At 40.8% G+C, this 15668-nt stretch overlaps 1 protein-coding gene across 1 annotated transcript in view; it reads left to right on the top strand.

Moving 5' to 3' along the window:
- The first annotated feature begins 146 nt into the window (after positions 1 to 146).
- LOC122540277 (sterile alpha motif domain-containing protein 12-like) overlaps positions 147 to 15668 on the top strand; it is a 45954-nt gene continuing 30432 nt past the window's right edge. Inside the window, exons 1-3 of the mRNA XM_043675750.1 lie at positions 147 to 327; positions 4278 to 4381; positions 6701 to 6893. Of these exons, the coding sequence (XP_043531685.1) occupies positions 4301 to 4381; positions 6701 to 6893 (274 nt within the window). The 5' untranslated portion in view covers positions 147 to 327; positions 4278 to 4300. The remainder of the gene's footprint in view (positions 328 to 4277; positions 4382 to 6700; positions 6894 to 15668) is intronic.

Raw genomic sequence — 15668 nt, 5'->3', positions numbered from 1 at the left:
CCCCCACTCACCTATTGTACTCTATGCTACTTTCTCCCCACTCCCACTCTCCTTTAGCTCATCGCTCCAGGCTCACTGCCTTTATTCCTGATGAAGGGCTTTTGCCCGAAACGTCGATTTCGCTGCCCCTTGGATGCTGCCTGAACTGCTGTGCTCTTCCAGCACCACTAATCCAGAATCTGGTTTCCAGCTTCTGCAGTCATTGTTTCTACCCTGGAGCTTCAACCAATCGGTCACGAGCCAAGTGTGCGCGCACATCTAACCTGGGCGGCATCCCAGTCCGTTCGCCAGGTTTCGAGACGGCGAGGGTTCCGGGTACAATCCCAGGTACGCCTCGACTTCGAGTGAGTCTTGTTTTATACATTTTCAACGGAAAATGAAACTTGATTCACGGGTCAAATTTCCTGTGAACTGTAGTAGTTTAACGTGCTACCAGTTCGCAAGCAATTGACTTTGTTTTAATTTTCCTGTTTAAATGCAAAGGTCGGAGCGAAGTATCAACATTTTTATTGAAATGGGCCTACCTGCAAGTATCGGTGCTTTTTTCGTGTCATGGAGACTTTACCACTCAGCGAGGTTAAATTCCAAGGCTACACGTTAAACAACCAGAGGAAATTACATTGTTAGAAATGCTGCTGATGTGATAATTAAATTTTGGTTAACAAAAATGCGTCGGATTTATTCAGCAATATCTACAAAGTGATTTTTTTTTTCAACTGCCTTGCGATGAAGAATGGCATTTGGAGGAAGTTTAATGAAGAAAAACAGACGATAATTGGTCGTCTGAAGTGTTACTGAACAGTGAGTGCATTAGCAAATGTGAAGGGAAACGGAACTACTTGTTCGTAGGAAAAATAATAGTCAGTGTTTTTATGGGACAGAGCATGTGGATCTAGAAGGAATGCTCCCAAAGGTTTGCAGTAAACCACAATCCCTTTCTAAATAAATTGCAGAAAGGGAATATTACAATGGACTGGATCAATGAATTAGTGTTGGTGTTGTGTAATTGCTTAAATAGGAGTGGCACGGTGGCTCAGTGATTAGCACTGCTGCCTCTCAGCACCAGGGATCCGGGTTCCACTTCAGCCTCGGTTCCACCCACATCCAAAAAATGTGCAGGTTAGGTGTTTAAGGAGGTGTAGGTTAGGTGCATTCGTCAGGGGTAAATGTAGAATAATAGGGTAGGAGAATCGGTCTGGGTGGGTTACTCTTTGGAAGGTCTGTGTGGCTAATATCTTATTAAACTAATATGTTTAGAAATTAAAAACATAATCATAAGTCAGCTCTGTAATGGTGAACACAACAGTCAGTGTTCCCTGCTGTCACCCCTTTGAAACTGGCATAACGTTTGGATTTAATACATGGACAGATTAACATAAAGCATGTGTTACTGCTCTGTCACAAGTTGTGTTGTGATCACCTTTAAATCTGACTCCTCACCCTTACATCTTTATTACTAGGTCTCTAAGTGACAATGAAAATCAAGAGAAAGTGAGGACTGCAGATGCTGGAGATCAGTGTCGAAGATTGTGGGGCTGGAAAAGCACATCTGGTCAGGCAGCATCCAAGGACCAGGAGAGTTGCTGTTTTGAGCATAAGCCCTTCATCAGGAATAAGTTGTGGCTCAAGGGGGCTGAGAGAGAAATGGGAGGGGGTGTGAGGCTGGGGAGAAGGTAACCTATTGATGTTGCAATAGGTTGATGAAGTTGATGGCGAAGGAGATATATCGGAGAGGAGGGTGGAGCAGATAGGTGGGAAGGAAGATGGACAGGTCAAGAATGCAGTGCTGACTTGGAAGGTTGGATCTAGGATAAGGTGGGGGGGAGGGGAAATGAAGAAATTGGTGAAATTCGCATTGATCCTATGTGGTTGGAGGATCACAAGTCTGAAGAGGAGGCATTCTTTCTCCAGGCGTTGGGTGGTCCTGGTCAGCTATGGTCTACGAGGAAGGAAATCTGGCTGTGGTCGCAGGTCTGTTTCAGGACAAGGCTGAAGAGCTTCAGGGTAGAAGAGATGACCTGGGGGGGGTGCAGTGAGAGAGAGAGACTCACTGAGATCCTTGTAGAGGGAGGAGGAGAACTTGTTGAAGATAGGCATCCTTGGAAGAGGCTTTGCAGTTGATGTGGTGAGATTGTCTTTTGTGCTCTTGCAAAGGTCTTAGAAACTATTAAGAAGTTATACCTTTTTCAAACGAGTGTAGCCGCATTTGTAGCAGGGGAGGCATCTGATATTCTCTCTTAGTTTCTGTTTTTATTTCAGTCTTCCAGCAGTATTTTGCGTTTTGTTAGCAATGTTTCTCATGGAAATTTGGGGAATAACCATATCTAAATTATTGATCTGGCCCTTCTGATTAGTTAGGAGAAAGTGAGGACTGCAAATGCTGGAGATCAGAGTCAAGAGTGTAGGGCTGGAAAAACACTGCAGGTCAGGCAGCATCCAAGGAGCAGAAGATTCGAAGTTTCGGGCATAAGCTCTTCATCAGAAATTAGACTTGTGGGCCAAGGGCGCTGAGAGATAAATGGGAGAAGGGGTAGGGCTGGGGAGAAGGTAGCTGGCAATGCGAGAGGTAAATGGAGGTGGGGGTGAAAGTAATAGATTAGCGCAGAGAGGTGGGAAGGAGGATGGACATGTCAAGAGGGTGCACCAACCAACCCCACCACCCCATGGCTGAACACTTTAACTCCCTCTCCCAGTCCGCCAAAGACATACAGGTCCTGAGTCTTCTCCATCACCAAACATTAAGCACCGATGCCTGAAGGAGGAACACCTTATCTTACACCTTGGGTCCCTGAAACCACACGGAATCAATATGGATTTCATCAGTTTCCTCATTTTCCCCTCCCCCTACCTTAGCCCAGTCTATCATCGAATTCCTACAATGTGGAAACGGGCCCTTCGGCCCAACCATCTGAAGATATCCCACCCAGACCCATTCACCTACCCTGTTACTTCACATTACCCCTAACTAATGCACCTAACCTACATATCCCTTAACATATGGACAATTTAGCATAGCCAATTCACCTAGCACATTTTTGGATTGTGGGAGGAAACTGGAGCACCCAGAGGAAACGCATGCAGTCACAGGGAGAATTTGCAAACTCCGCACAGACAGTCGCCTGAAGCTGGAATTGAACCTGGATCCCTAGTGCTGTGAGGCAGCAGTGCTAGCTGCTGAGACACTTCCACAACCACCTGATGAAGAAGCAGTGTTTCGAAAGCTAGTGCTTCCAATTAAACCTCCAAATCATTTCATATTTCAGCTTGTCTATTGATTCCATGAATTGATCGAGTCTTTATTTTGATGTGTCTAAACTTCTTTTTCACAAATACTTTTCAGTTAGGCTGGCTGTCAGAATTCTTAGTGATTCATTCTGGACAGTGTGATGCCCAAGTTTGGGAATCCCCATTAAAGAATGCAACAACCAATTGGAACTCAAGAGAGGTAACAATTTACTACATCTCTGTGAATTGTTCTTCGAGTTTCACTAACAGCAAAATCTAGGCCAACAAATCACAACTAATTGTCATGCACACTTCCATCTTTATTATTATCTTGATATTTTAGGAAGTGGAATCAACCAAGTGTTTAAAAATTGCAATTTTTGGCCATTAAGCATAAGGTAAAAGCAGTAGAAAGGGGATAAAGTGGAACAGTGGAAAGCCTTTGGATGGGTAATCTGGACAGCTGATGGAATTTAAGTTCAACAAATAATTCTGGAATAAAGAGTCAGTAAAGATGACCATAAAACTATCTTGATTGTTTCTTCACCAAGTCAAGAAATCTGCCTTCTCCTTAATCTGGAAAAGCACAGCAGGTCAGGCAGCATCCAAGGATCTGGAGAGTCACCGTTTTGAGCATAAGTTCTTCAGGAATGTGATGGAGCTTTTTGACTCTGATCTCCAGCATCTGCCGTCCTCACTTTCTCCCTTCTCCTTAATCTGCCTGGCCTGCATGTGACTCCAGATCCACAGTTCATTGAACTGTACAGTAAATTACCAATCACTCTGAATAATGAAAAACAAATCAGTTTTGAAGAAGAACTCTTCCTAAGTCTTAGAATTAGGCTGTAATAAAATTAGGTGTGTTCACCAAAAAAGTAATCTTGTATAAATGCCCTATAAATATCTGAGTTAAAACATGATTTAAAAACATTTTCATGGATTATCTGTCTATTTATATTTTGAAAACTGCAATAGAAATTGAGTGGACTAAATGCTTTGTGTTTTGCAGCATTTGTTTCTAAGTGGGTCACAACTTGAGTCATTTTTTTCAGAACTACATATTTATCAGACAATAATGGACTCTGAAGATATTCCAGAGCCACGTTTTAAATCGTACCAAACAAAGCCAATGCTTTATCGTGATCACAATTTGCAGGTTAGTAACCCGAAGGGCTTTTGCCCGAAACGTCGATTTCGAAGCTCCTTGGATGCTGCCTGAACTGTTGTGCTCTTCCAGCACCACTAATCCAGAACCACTGATTAGTGTTTAGGTACAGGTTTTACCCATTTAAAACATATTTGAATAATATGTTTTTATTTTAGCATAGTTGCTAAGTTTAGGATACCCCCAAATAGTGCTGCTATCATTTGAATATTGGTATGAGTTTTTAATAAAAAATGAACTGCTACCTACCACCTTCTTTCCCCGTTTCTCGCACCTTTTCTCGAGGCAGTCATTAAAATCTTTAAATGCAAAGGTTAGGGGTTAGGAACAAAATCTGCCTTCATTTGTTTTTCCTAATAAGAAATCTATTTCTATGCTTTTATTTAGTACGTCACTTGTGTGAACATATTAGGAATCCAAAATAAGGATTGTTATGCTTTCCCAGAAGATTGTTTATAATTACAGTTAGATCACATTCTGAGCAATGATTCCCATTTGAATAGAGAATTGTACTACTAATGACCTTGAGCTGCGCTTAATAAATCTTGCCTTTTGCTGTTGGCACCCTTACCATTTGTCCTTCTCCCTACCCCTACCCCTTTTTTACAGGTTAAAATCTATCATTTTCTGTGGAGTGAAACAAAGGTAAAAGGGGTGGGGGGTGGGATGGATGGTGGTGAGTAAAAAGTTGAAAAATGTAGATCATAAATGGGTGTTCGTTTTAGCCACTGGGCTAATTTTGAAATTAAAAGCAAGTCCATATCTAATATTTTGCATTTATGGCATCAACTTCAGCACATTGATTCAAAACCTTTGAAGATCAATGTGTGACTTTTATAAACATTTTTGTTAATATGGGAATATCAGAATTATTAGTGCAATATACCAAGTATCTGCAAACATTCTGAATTGGAATCCCAGTGTTACGCTGCACTTTAGAAGCAGGAATTCATGATATAATTACCAATTCTACTTATGTTTTGCACTTCTTGAAGTTGGCTTGGCTTTATATACCTTCATTAATGAGACTCCTCTGATTGTCTGTCTTTTGTAATATATAATCAGTCAATATGCATATTAAAAACAGCTTCCGGTTAGTGTTCCTCCACTTCTAATGAAAATGTTCTGCCTTTGCTGAGCATCACTGATAATAGAAATCGTAATGTCACCTTTTTAGGGAATTGTTGACAGAAACATTTCAATCTCTGTGCATTGATGGACAGGCTTTCATGGATCCAAACAGATGCATGTTTAAGCAAATTTTCCCCTGTCTTTAGCTTTGATCGCCATCATACAATTAGTGTAGTCACTTTTAAAAGAAAAAGGTTTGGAAATGATCAGTTGCTAAGTTCAGGTAGTTAATTTAAAAATTACCATAAAAATGTGTGACATGAATTGAAAAATGGCAACATTTGTAATGCAATTGTAATTCAATGTTCGTTAACTTGAAGTTTTGTTGTTTACATATTATGTATCTGAACAATATGAATTCTTCATGTTTAATTTTCTGAGGGGAGGAATTGGCCTAGTGGTCATAATCACTGGACTGTTCATCCAGAGACCCAAGTAATATTCTGGGACCTAGATTCTGATCCTGCCAGGGCAAATGGTGCAGTTGGAATTCTATAAGTATCTAGAATTAAGAGTCTAATGATGACTGTGAATTCATTGTCAATTGTTTGAAAAAAAAATCTGGTTCACAAATGTCCTTTTAGGGAATGAAACTGCTATCCTTACCTGGACTGACCTATGTGTGGCTCCAGACTGACAGAAACATGGTTGACTCTTAACTGGCTCTGGGTGATTTGGGGTGGACCATAAATGCTGGCTTCGCCAGTGATGCTGTCATCCTGTGAATGAAAAGAAGACAAACAAGTAAAAGAGAAGTGTTTGTCTTTTTATATCAGGCAATGTCAGAATATTTGTTTCTGTTGAGTAAAGCTAGATTTTGATAAGTTGTGATATATTTAAAATGCATCGAGATGGTTATATGAATAGGAAGGGGTTAGAGGGAAATGGGCCAAATGCTGGCAAATGGGAGTAGGTCAGACTGGGATGTCTGGTCCATGTGGGCGAGATGGACCGAAGGGTCTCTTTCTGTGCTGTATGACTCAAAAAGCTATGTATTTGTTTGACATATATTTCTCTGATTTTTTTTGTTATAAATATTGTAATGCAATAGCTAACATTATACATTTTTAGGAATAGCCTTTTAGATTAGGCAGTAGTTATTAAATGCTTTAATAGTTAATTTTTTAAATTACTGTGGGATGTACTAGTCATTTTCTACTTTTTGTTTCACTATAATAGACTTTACCACTTAATTACTCTGGGAATCAGCTTGAACTTGAAGAATGTAAGATTCGAGTAGTTCAAAGTACTCAAATGCAAAATAAGCCAGTATCCTTATGGACAAAGGATGAAGTGTGTGAGTGGCTAAGAAGCCAATATCCACGACAAAGCTCTATTTTTATAGAAGCAATATCTGAGCATGCAGTCTCAGGTAAGAGTTTAGAGTAAGCTAATGTACCTCTGCTTGTACAATCAGAAGTGATTTTTTTTTCTCTTTTTGCCTAGACATGTTTCATTAACAGCAGAAACTTTGTTTTTATTTAAGATTTTCCCTATGTCATCCCTGCCACTCTTTAGGTTTCTAGGCAACATACTGTGAAGGGTCTTGTAAGAATTTATAAATTTAAGTTCGATAATTTAAAGTTTGCTTTGGCTATTCTGTCATATAGAAATGCTTCATATTTTCATACAGTGTAATGATCAGGTTCATACATTGTAATCTGTGCAATTTATGATTCTTCATTAGAGATGGACAATATGAAAACAGATCCTTTGGTCCAACTCGTCAATGCCGACCAGATATCCTAATCTAATCAAGTCCCAATTGCCAGCGCTTGGCCCATATCCCTCTTAAACCCTTCCTATTCATATACCCATTCAGATTCCTTTTAAATGTTGTAATTGTACCTACCACCACCACTTCCTCTGGCAGCTCATTCCATACACGCACCACCCTCTACGTGAAAAAAGTTGCCCCTTGGGTCCCTTTTATATCTTTCCCCTCTCACCCTAAATCTATGCCCTCTAGTCTGGACTCCCCCACCCCAAGGAAAAAAAAAGTCTTGTCTGTTTATTTTGTCCATGCCCGTCATGATTTTATAAACCTCTGAGGTCACCTCCCCCAGCCTCCGATGCTACAGGGAAAACAGCCCCAGCCCATTCAGTCTCTCCCTGTAGCTCAAATCATCCAACTCTGGCTACATCCTTGTAAAGCTTTTCTGAACCCTTTCAAATTACATGTCTCCTTCCCATAAGAAGGATGTTCAGAATTGCATGCAATATTCCAAAATTAGCCAAACCAAGATCTTGTACAGCTGCAGCATGACCTCCCAACACCTGTACTCAATGCTCTTACCAATAAAGGAAAGCTTAACAAACACCTTCCTCACTATCCTATCTACCTGTGACTCTACTTTAAAGGAACTATGAACCTTTACTCCAAGGTCTCTTTGTTCAACAACAATCCCCAGGACCTTATCATGAAGTGTATAAGTCCTGCTCTAATTTGCTTTTCCAAAATGCAGCACATCACATTTATGTAAATTAAACTCTATCTGCCACTCCTCAGCCCATTGGCCCGTCTGATCAGGATCCACTGTACTCTGAGATGATCGTCTTTGCTGTCCACTACACCTCCAATTTTGATGTTATCTGCAAACTTACTAACTATACCTCCTATGTTCACATCCAAAGCGATGAAATGTAGTGGACCCAGCACCGATCCTTGTGGCACTCCACTGGTGACAGGCCTCCAGTGTGAAAAACAACCCTGTGCCTTCTACCTTCTAGCCAGTTCTGTATCCAAATAGCTAGATCTCCCTGTATACCATGCGACCTAACCTTGCTAACCAGTCTACCATGAGGAACCTTGTTGAACGTCTGACTGAAGTGCATGCAGATCACATCCACCTCTCAATCCTTTTCGTTACTTTTTCAAAAAATGCAATCAAATTCATGAGACATCATTACCCACGCACAAAGCCTGGCCGACTATTGCTAATCAGTCCTGCCTTTCCAAATGCATGTAGATCGGGTCCCTCAGGATTCCCTCCAACAACTTGCCCACCACCAATGTCAGGCTCACTGGTCTATAGTTGCCTGGCTTTTCCTTACCATCTTTCTTAAATAGTGGCACCACGTTAGCCAACCTCCAGTCTTCTGGCACCTCACCTGTGACTATTGGTGGTGTACATATCTCAGTCAGGGGCCCAGCAATCCCTTCACCGGCTTCCCTCAGAGTTCTAGGGTACACCTGATCAGGTCCTGGGGATGTGTCCACTTTTCTGCATTTTAAGACATCCAGCGCCGCCACCTCTGTAATATGATGAAATAAAAGAATGAAAATGGTGTATTTCAATGTATTGTTTGGTTGTTCCCGCGTGGCAAATAAAGTGGTTTCGCCTCCATATTACTTTTGTGCTTGGCTTTGCCTTCCTTTTGGAGATTTCTCTAATGGTAGAGATGACTAGACTCGCCTTCATTCATTTTTTTATACTAGTATTGTGTTATTCACAGAAAGAAAGTAACTAGCAACTTTCCAAACTTGGTCCAAAGTTTACTTAATTGCCATAATGAGTTCATCATTTATAGTTCATGTGGAAAACTTAGTTACATTTTAACTACTTGTTACTTCATTGGCTTCATTTAATTTGTATGTTTTATTGACTTTATAAACAAAATATTTGGAAATAGTTCTTTTTACTCTTTGGATGCAGGCATCACTGGCTAGACCAGCATTTATTGCCAGTCCCTAGTTGTCTCTTGAGAAGGTGGTGATGAGCTGCCTTCTTGAACTGCTGCAGTTCATGTTCTTATAGAGGGAATTCCAGGATTTTGACCCAGTGACTATGAAACAATCGTGATATATTTCCATGTCAGGATTGTGAGTAGCTTGGAGGTATATTTGCTACCTTGTCCTTTTTGATGGTAATTTCAATGGATCTTTGGTGAATTTCTGTAGTGCACCTTGCAGATAGTACGCAGTACTGCTGTTGAGCTTTGGTGGTGGAGGAAGTTGATGATTGTGGATGTGGTGCCAATGAGGTGGCTGCTTTGTCCTTGGATGGTGTCAAGTTTTTTGAATGTTATTGAAGCTGCACTCATCCAAGCAAGTGGATTTATTTTACAAATTTGTATTTTACAAATACTTTCTTTTGAAAAATTGGGGATCCAATCCTGAATTGCAATGATAAACATTGCAAAATTTGTGTACACTAATGAATAAATGGGAAAATATTACAAATCAGTGGAAAAACTGTGGAGCTCAAATTATGTTCTGAAGTCCTGAGACTACTTTTTAAATTTTATACAAAGGCAAACAGAAACCTCAAGGAATATATGATCTGGTGGCTATTGTATTGACAATTATTTCTATTAATTATGTACAGCTTTCCTTCAATCTAAATAGGAAATTAATACCAAATTACTTAATAACTAGTATTAACAAAAACCAGGCCAGAGCGCTCAAATCACTTCAAGAAATTAGCCCAAACTTGAACTTTGCTAGTTGTTTTAAACAGGTGTAGTGTGGATATTCCAGCAGAGATGCAGCTGGTCCAACCACTTAGTTTTAAACAAAACAGAACTAACTTACAAAATTACTGAATGAAACACAAACCCCAAAAAGAGAACAGAATATAGAACAACTTAACAGAATATAGAATCTAAAAATACAACAGACTATCCCAACTTAATGATCTGTTCCAAATTCCTCCAAATTCCATGTTCTATAAACACCCCTTGGCAAAACAAAGTAAAATCAAACACAAAGTCCTATAGGAGAGATAGAGATTTGGCATGGAGCAGCAGCCTCAAAAACTGACTGACTGCTTGCTCTGAACAGCCAGTCTGCTGAAACCAAAACAAAACAAATCAGAGAGAAGTTGAGCTGAGAGAACTGGCCAATCCCCTTTCATTTTACTAGTTTAATGTACTTTCATTAAACTTAAAGCTTCCCCAAGTAAATAAACCCAGACTTTTCAGAGCTTAGGTCATTACAACCTCTTGGCGGGGAGGGGAGGAAAGGACTATCTAATGTTGTTAAAGGAGCAGCATCATCACAAACCCATATGAGATGAAGGGCTGTAAGAATGGCAGTTGTTGGTATGGGGTGAAGAAGGAAAGGAGGGTCAATGCTTCATTTGTACTGTCAATAAAAAAATGGAATTGTTAGCTTCACTGAATACAAAAGAGTAAAATATCATTAAGATATGGATAATAGACTTTGTTGGCTGTTTGAACATATGATGACCTTAACCTAACCAAGTTGGCGGCTCTCTCCTACCAGAGCTCGTCTGCTCCACCCATTCTTTTTTCTTTTCTCTCCAGTGGTTTTTTTCTGTTGTCTTTTTATTCTTCTGCCAGTGGGCCCTGAGCAAAAATGGCTTCTGGTTGGGAACCAGTGAAACCCTTATGGAAAAACTGTTAATGTCTATCTTTTTATCTTTATTTCTTAATTTCCTGACTTATACTTTGCCTATCCATAATGTAGTGGAACTTTTTTCTTTATTTTTCTCTATTTTTGTTGTACCTGGGTACTTAAGATGGTGCTGCGAGTTAGCGACACTAAACTTTTCACTGTACTTCTGTTCTTTTGTAACTTGAGTACACATGACAATAAACCTAATTCTAAAATTCACGTCTTTAAGTGCATGCAGTGCGAATGTATATATTCATAGATTTTATGAGAGCAACGATGTTTGGACTCGCGTAATGGTGTTTTCTTCAGTGTGCATATGAAAGCTGTGAGCAGTTGCTGGAGACGTTGGGAAGGATGCGGTAACTATCTCTCAGCCTGTAAGAACCAGAGTCATATGGATGTACAGCATGGAAACAGACCCTTCGGTCCAACCCGTCCATGCCGACCAGATATCCCAACCCAGTCTAGTCCCACCTTCCAGCGCCTGACCCATATCCCTCCAAACCCTTCCTATTCATATACCCATCCAAATGCCTTTTATGCTTGGAGCAAAAACAACACTGTATATCTCTCTGTGAAACAGTTTGAAAAATCATAACGTTTCAAATATTAGACCTCCTCATTGTTTCCCATCTGAATTTGAAACCTGGTCTGAAGATTTCCCATCATTGTGCAACCAGCAAAAAGTGAAGATTTTAGAATAGTACTCAGAATTCCAATTTAGCTGTGTTTTAGACCTATTATGGCAGAAAGCGTAGATCAGATTCTTGGACGCAGCAAGAATTGCTTTTTATTTCAAATAGTTTCTAGCTGTAGGTAAACAATTATAAGCCGTTCTTAGAATCAAAGATTTTACAGTACAGAAAGAGGCCATTCAATCTATCATATTAGAACTAGCTCCTGAAAGTGTGATCCAGATAGTCCCATTCTCTAGCTCTCGAAAGTGTGTGGTGCTGGAAAAGGACAGCCAGTCAGGCAGCATCCAAGGAGCAGGAGAGTCGACATTTTGAGCATAAGCTTTGATGAAGAGTTTGAAACATCGACTCTCCACTTGGATACTACTTGACTGGCTGTGCTTTTCCAGCACCACACTCTTCGATTCTGATCTCCAGTATCTCACTTTCCCCTCTATTCTCTAGGTCTGTCATATAGCCCTCTAAATTAATAATTTTTAAATATATATCCAGCTTTCTTTTGAAACCTCATATGGAATCTTCCTCCACTATTCTCCCATGTAGTGCATTCGTAATCCTTACAATTTTATGAGTAAAGACGTTTCTTCTCGTCTCAGTCCTAGCTGTCTTGTTGACAATCTTGTAATTGTGACCCCCAGTTATGGAATCATAGAGATGTACAGCACGGAATCAGACCTTTCAGTCCAACTTGTCCATGCTGACCAGAAAGCGCAACCTAATCTATTCCCATTTGCCAGCACTCGGCCAAAAGCCGTCTGCCACTCCTCAGCCCATTGGCCCATCTGATCAAGATCCCATTGTAATCTGAGGTAACCTCCTTCGCTGTCCACTACACCTCCAATTTTGGTGTTATCTGCAAACTTACTAACAATACCTCTTATGCTGGCATCCAAATAATTTATATAAATGAGAAAAAGTAGTGGATCCAGCTTCAATCCTTGTGGCACTCCACTGGTCACAGGCCTCCAGTCTGAAAAACAACCCTCCACCACCTTCTGTCTTCTACTTTTGAGCCAGTTCTATATCCAAATGGCTAGTTCTTCCTGTATTCCATGGGATCTAACCATGCTAACCAGTCTCCCATGGGGAACCTTGTTGAACGCCTTACTGAAGTCCATGTAGGTCACGTCCACCACTCTGCTCTCATCAATCCTCTGTTACTTTTTCAAAAACTCAATCAAGTTCATAAGGCATGATTTCCCACGCACAAAGCCATATTGACTATCCCTAATTAGTCCTTGCCTTTCCAAATACATGTACATCCTGTCCCTCAGGACTCCCTCCAACAATTTGCCCATCACCAACCTCAGGCTTACCGGTATATAGTTCCCTGGGTTGTCCTTACCACGTTTGTTAAGTAATGGTACCAAGTTAGCCAACCTTCAGTCTTCTGACACCTCACCTGTGATTATCGATAATACAAATACCTCAGCAAGGGGCCCAAAACCACTTCCCTAGCTTGCCGTAGAGTTCTAGGGTCCAAAAGAGAAAATCTCAGCAGGTCTGGCAGCATCTGTAAGGAGAGAAAAGAGCTGACGTTTCGAGTCTAACTGACCCTTTGTCAAAGCTGATTTCTAGGGTCCACCTGATCTGGTCTTGGGGATTTGTCCACCTTTATGCATTTCAAGACGTCCAGCACTTACTCCTCTGTAATATGGATTTTCAAGACGTCACCATCTGTTTCCCCATGAAACAGTGTTTCTCCGCAAGAAACACTGATGCAAAATACTTGTTTAGTATCTCCCCATCTTCGGCGGCTCCACACAAAGGCTGCCTTGCTGAACTTTGAGTGGCTCTATTCTCTCCCTAGTTACCCTTTTGTCCTTAATGTATTTGTAAAAACCCTTTGGATTCTCTTTAGTCCTATTTGCCAAAGCTATCTCATGTCCCCTTTTTTGCCCTCCTGAGTTCCCTCTTAAGTCTACTCCTACTGCCTTTATACTCTTCTAAGGATTCACTCAGTCTCTCCTGTTTATACCTGACATATGCTTCCTTCTTTTTCTTCATCAAACCCTCAATTTCTCTAGTCATCCAGCATTCCTTACACCTACCAGCCTTGCCTTTCACTGTCATGGAACCAAAATATCCTCATTTAACAAAAACAGAAATTGCTGGAAAAGCTCAGCAGGTCTGAGGAAGGGTACCAGACCTGAAATGTTAACTCTGATTTCTCTTCAGATGCTGCCAGACCCTGCTGAGCTTTTTTTAGCAATTTCTGTTTTGGCTTCTGATTTGCAGCATCTACAGTTCTTTAATTTTATTTAGTATCGTTACTTAGTCAAAATTGTTCATTATTTTAAACCTCTTAATTTTCTCTGCTCCAAGAAGAATAAGACCAATTTTTGTCATCATTCCTTGTATCTAATATTCCTCATTAATAGTATCATCCCAGTAAACCTCCTTTGCACAGTCTCCAGAGCTTTATTTTGTCATTATATTTATTAGCAATTTTTTTTAACTTTACAAACATATAAAATTATTCAAAAAAACAATAACAAATATCAGTATAATAAAAAGAAAAAAAATTACAATACAACTCCTATCTACAAACTACTAACCTACCCTATAATACAAAGCAAACCCTAACACTGCAAAGCAACACCAAAAAAAGAAAGAAAAGCAAAAAAAGCCAAAAAAAATCAAAATACAGAACAGCTTTGCTTGGCGCAAAGCTCCCAAACAAAGGAACGGGAGCATTGTATATACGCCTGTATTAACTCAGGAGACCCCCTCCAGGGCCCAGGGCTGGACAAATCTAATCATCCTAGTTAAACAAATGCACTAGTTAATATAACTGACAAATCTACATCTAAATAACTCAAGTAGGGCTGTCATGTCTTATAAAAATTGTCTGTTGTGTGGTGCACCATGTTTGTAAAAAAAAGTCCAAGGGAATATGCTTCATAATTAATTTCTGCCATCCCAGCAAGCCCGGTGGGTTCTCAGACACCCAGTTCATCAGAATATTCTTCAGTGCACAGTATGCAAGAATATTAAATAGTTTCTTCCCATGCCCGCCTAAAGATGGTAAATTCGGTAGACCTAAGAGGAGAGATATAGGGTCGACTTTAACTTCAGTCCTCAATACCCTCCCTATCTCTTCTGCCACAGCACTCCAGTAAACACGGAGCCTGTGGCATGTCCAGAAGCAATGGGTTAGAGTACCTACACTTAATTTACATTTGGGGCACACTGAAGATGCCCCTTTTTTAAACTTCGCTAGATGGTCTGGTGCCAGATGAGCCCTGTGCAGAACTTCTAACTGCGAAGAGCATGCCCTATTACAGATTGAGACCTTTCGAGTGTTCTCCCATGTTTCAGAAGAGATCTCCACTCCAGCTCTTGCTCCCAAATCTCACATAACCGGTTAATATCCTGCCAGGCCCTGTCACCCAGCAGGCAATAGAGGGCACTAACCAAAAGGGTGCTTGTGGAACGTAGCAACATCCTCTCTGTATCGGGTTTATGGGGCTTAGTGAGAAGTGTAGTCTTCTTCTGGATGAAATCCTTAACCTGAAAAAAACGGAAAAGATCTCTGCTGGGCAACCCGTATTTGCGGTGCAGTTGCTCAAAAGACATCATAACCTCCCCCTCAAACAAGTCTCCCAAACTAGAAACTCACCTTGCTGCCCATAGTTTGAACCCTGAGTCCATCATCCCTGGTCGGGACCCTGGCATGCCACCTATAGATGTAAGTGCTCAAACAAGTCTCCCAAACTAGAAACTCACCTTGCTGCCCATAGTTTGAACCCTGAGTCCATCATCCCTGGTCGGGACCCTGGCATGCCACCTATAGATGTAAGTGGCGAAGTCTTGGATAGACAACACTCACTCTGACGCATCGCCCTCCATGCCTTGACTGTACTAATGACAATGGGGTTCCGGCAGTGGTCCATAACTGTCCTCATCTTATCCATGAATGACAGGTTAATAAGAGGGCACTTTGCCTGGGAGGCCTCGATATCCAGCCATATTGAGTTTGGATCTTTACCTACCCAATTACAGACAAAGGACAGCAGGGAACTCCCTGGGCAATCAACTCCTCCCCCTCCTTGAGGCAACTGCAATTTAGTAAGTTTGATGAGGGGCCGCC

The sequence above is a fragment of the Chiloscyllium plagiosum genome, chromosome 3, assembly GCF_004010195.1.
Source record: "Chiloscyllium plagiosum isolate BGI_BamShark_2017 chromosome 3, ASM401019v2, whole genome shotgun sequence".
In the NCBI taxonomy this organism is placed as follows: domain Eukaryota; kingdom Metazoa; phylum Chordata; class Chondrichthyes; order Orectolobiformes; family Hemiscylliidae; genus Chiloscyllium; species Chiloscyllium plagiosum.
This window is presented reverse-complemented; position numbering and strand designations above follow the sequence as displayed.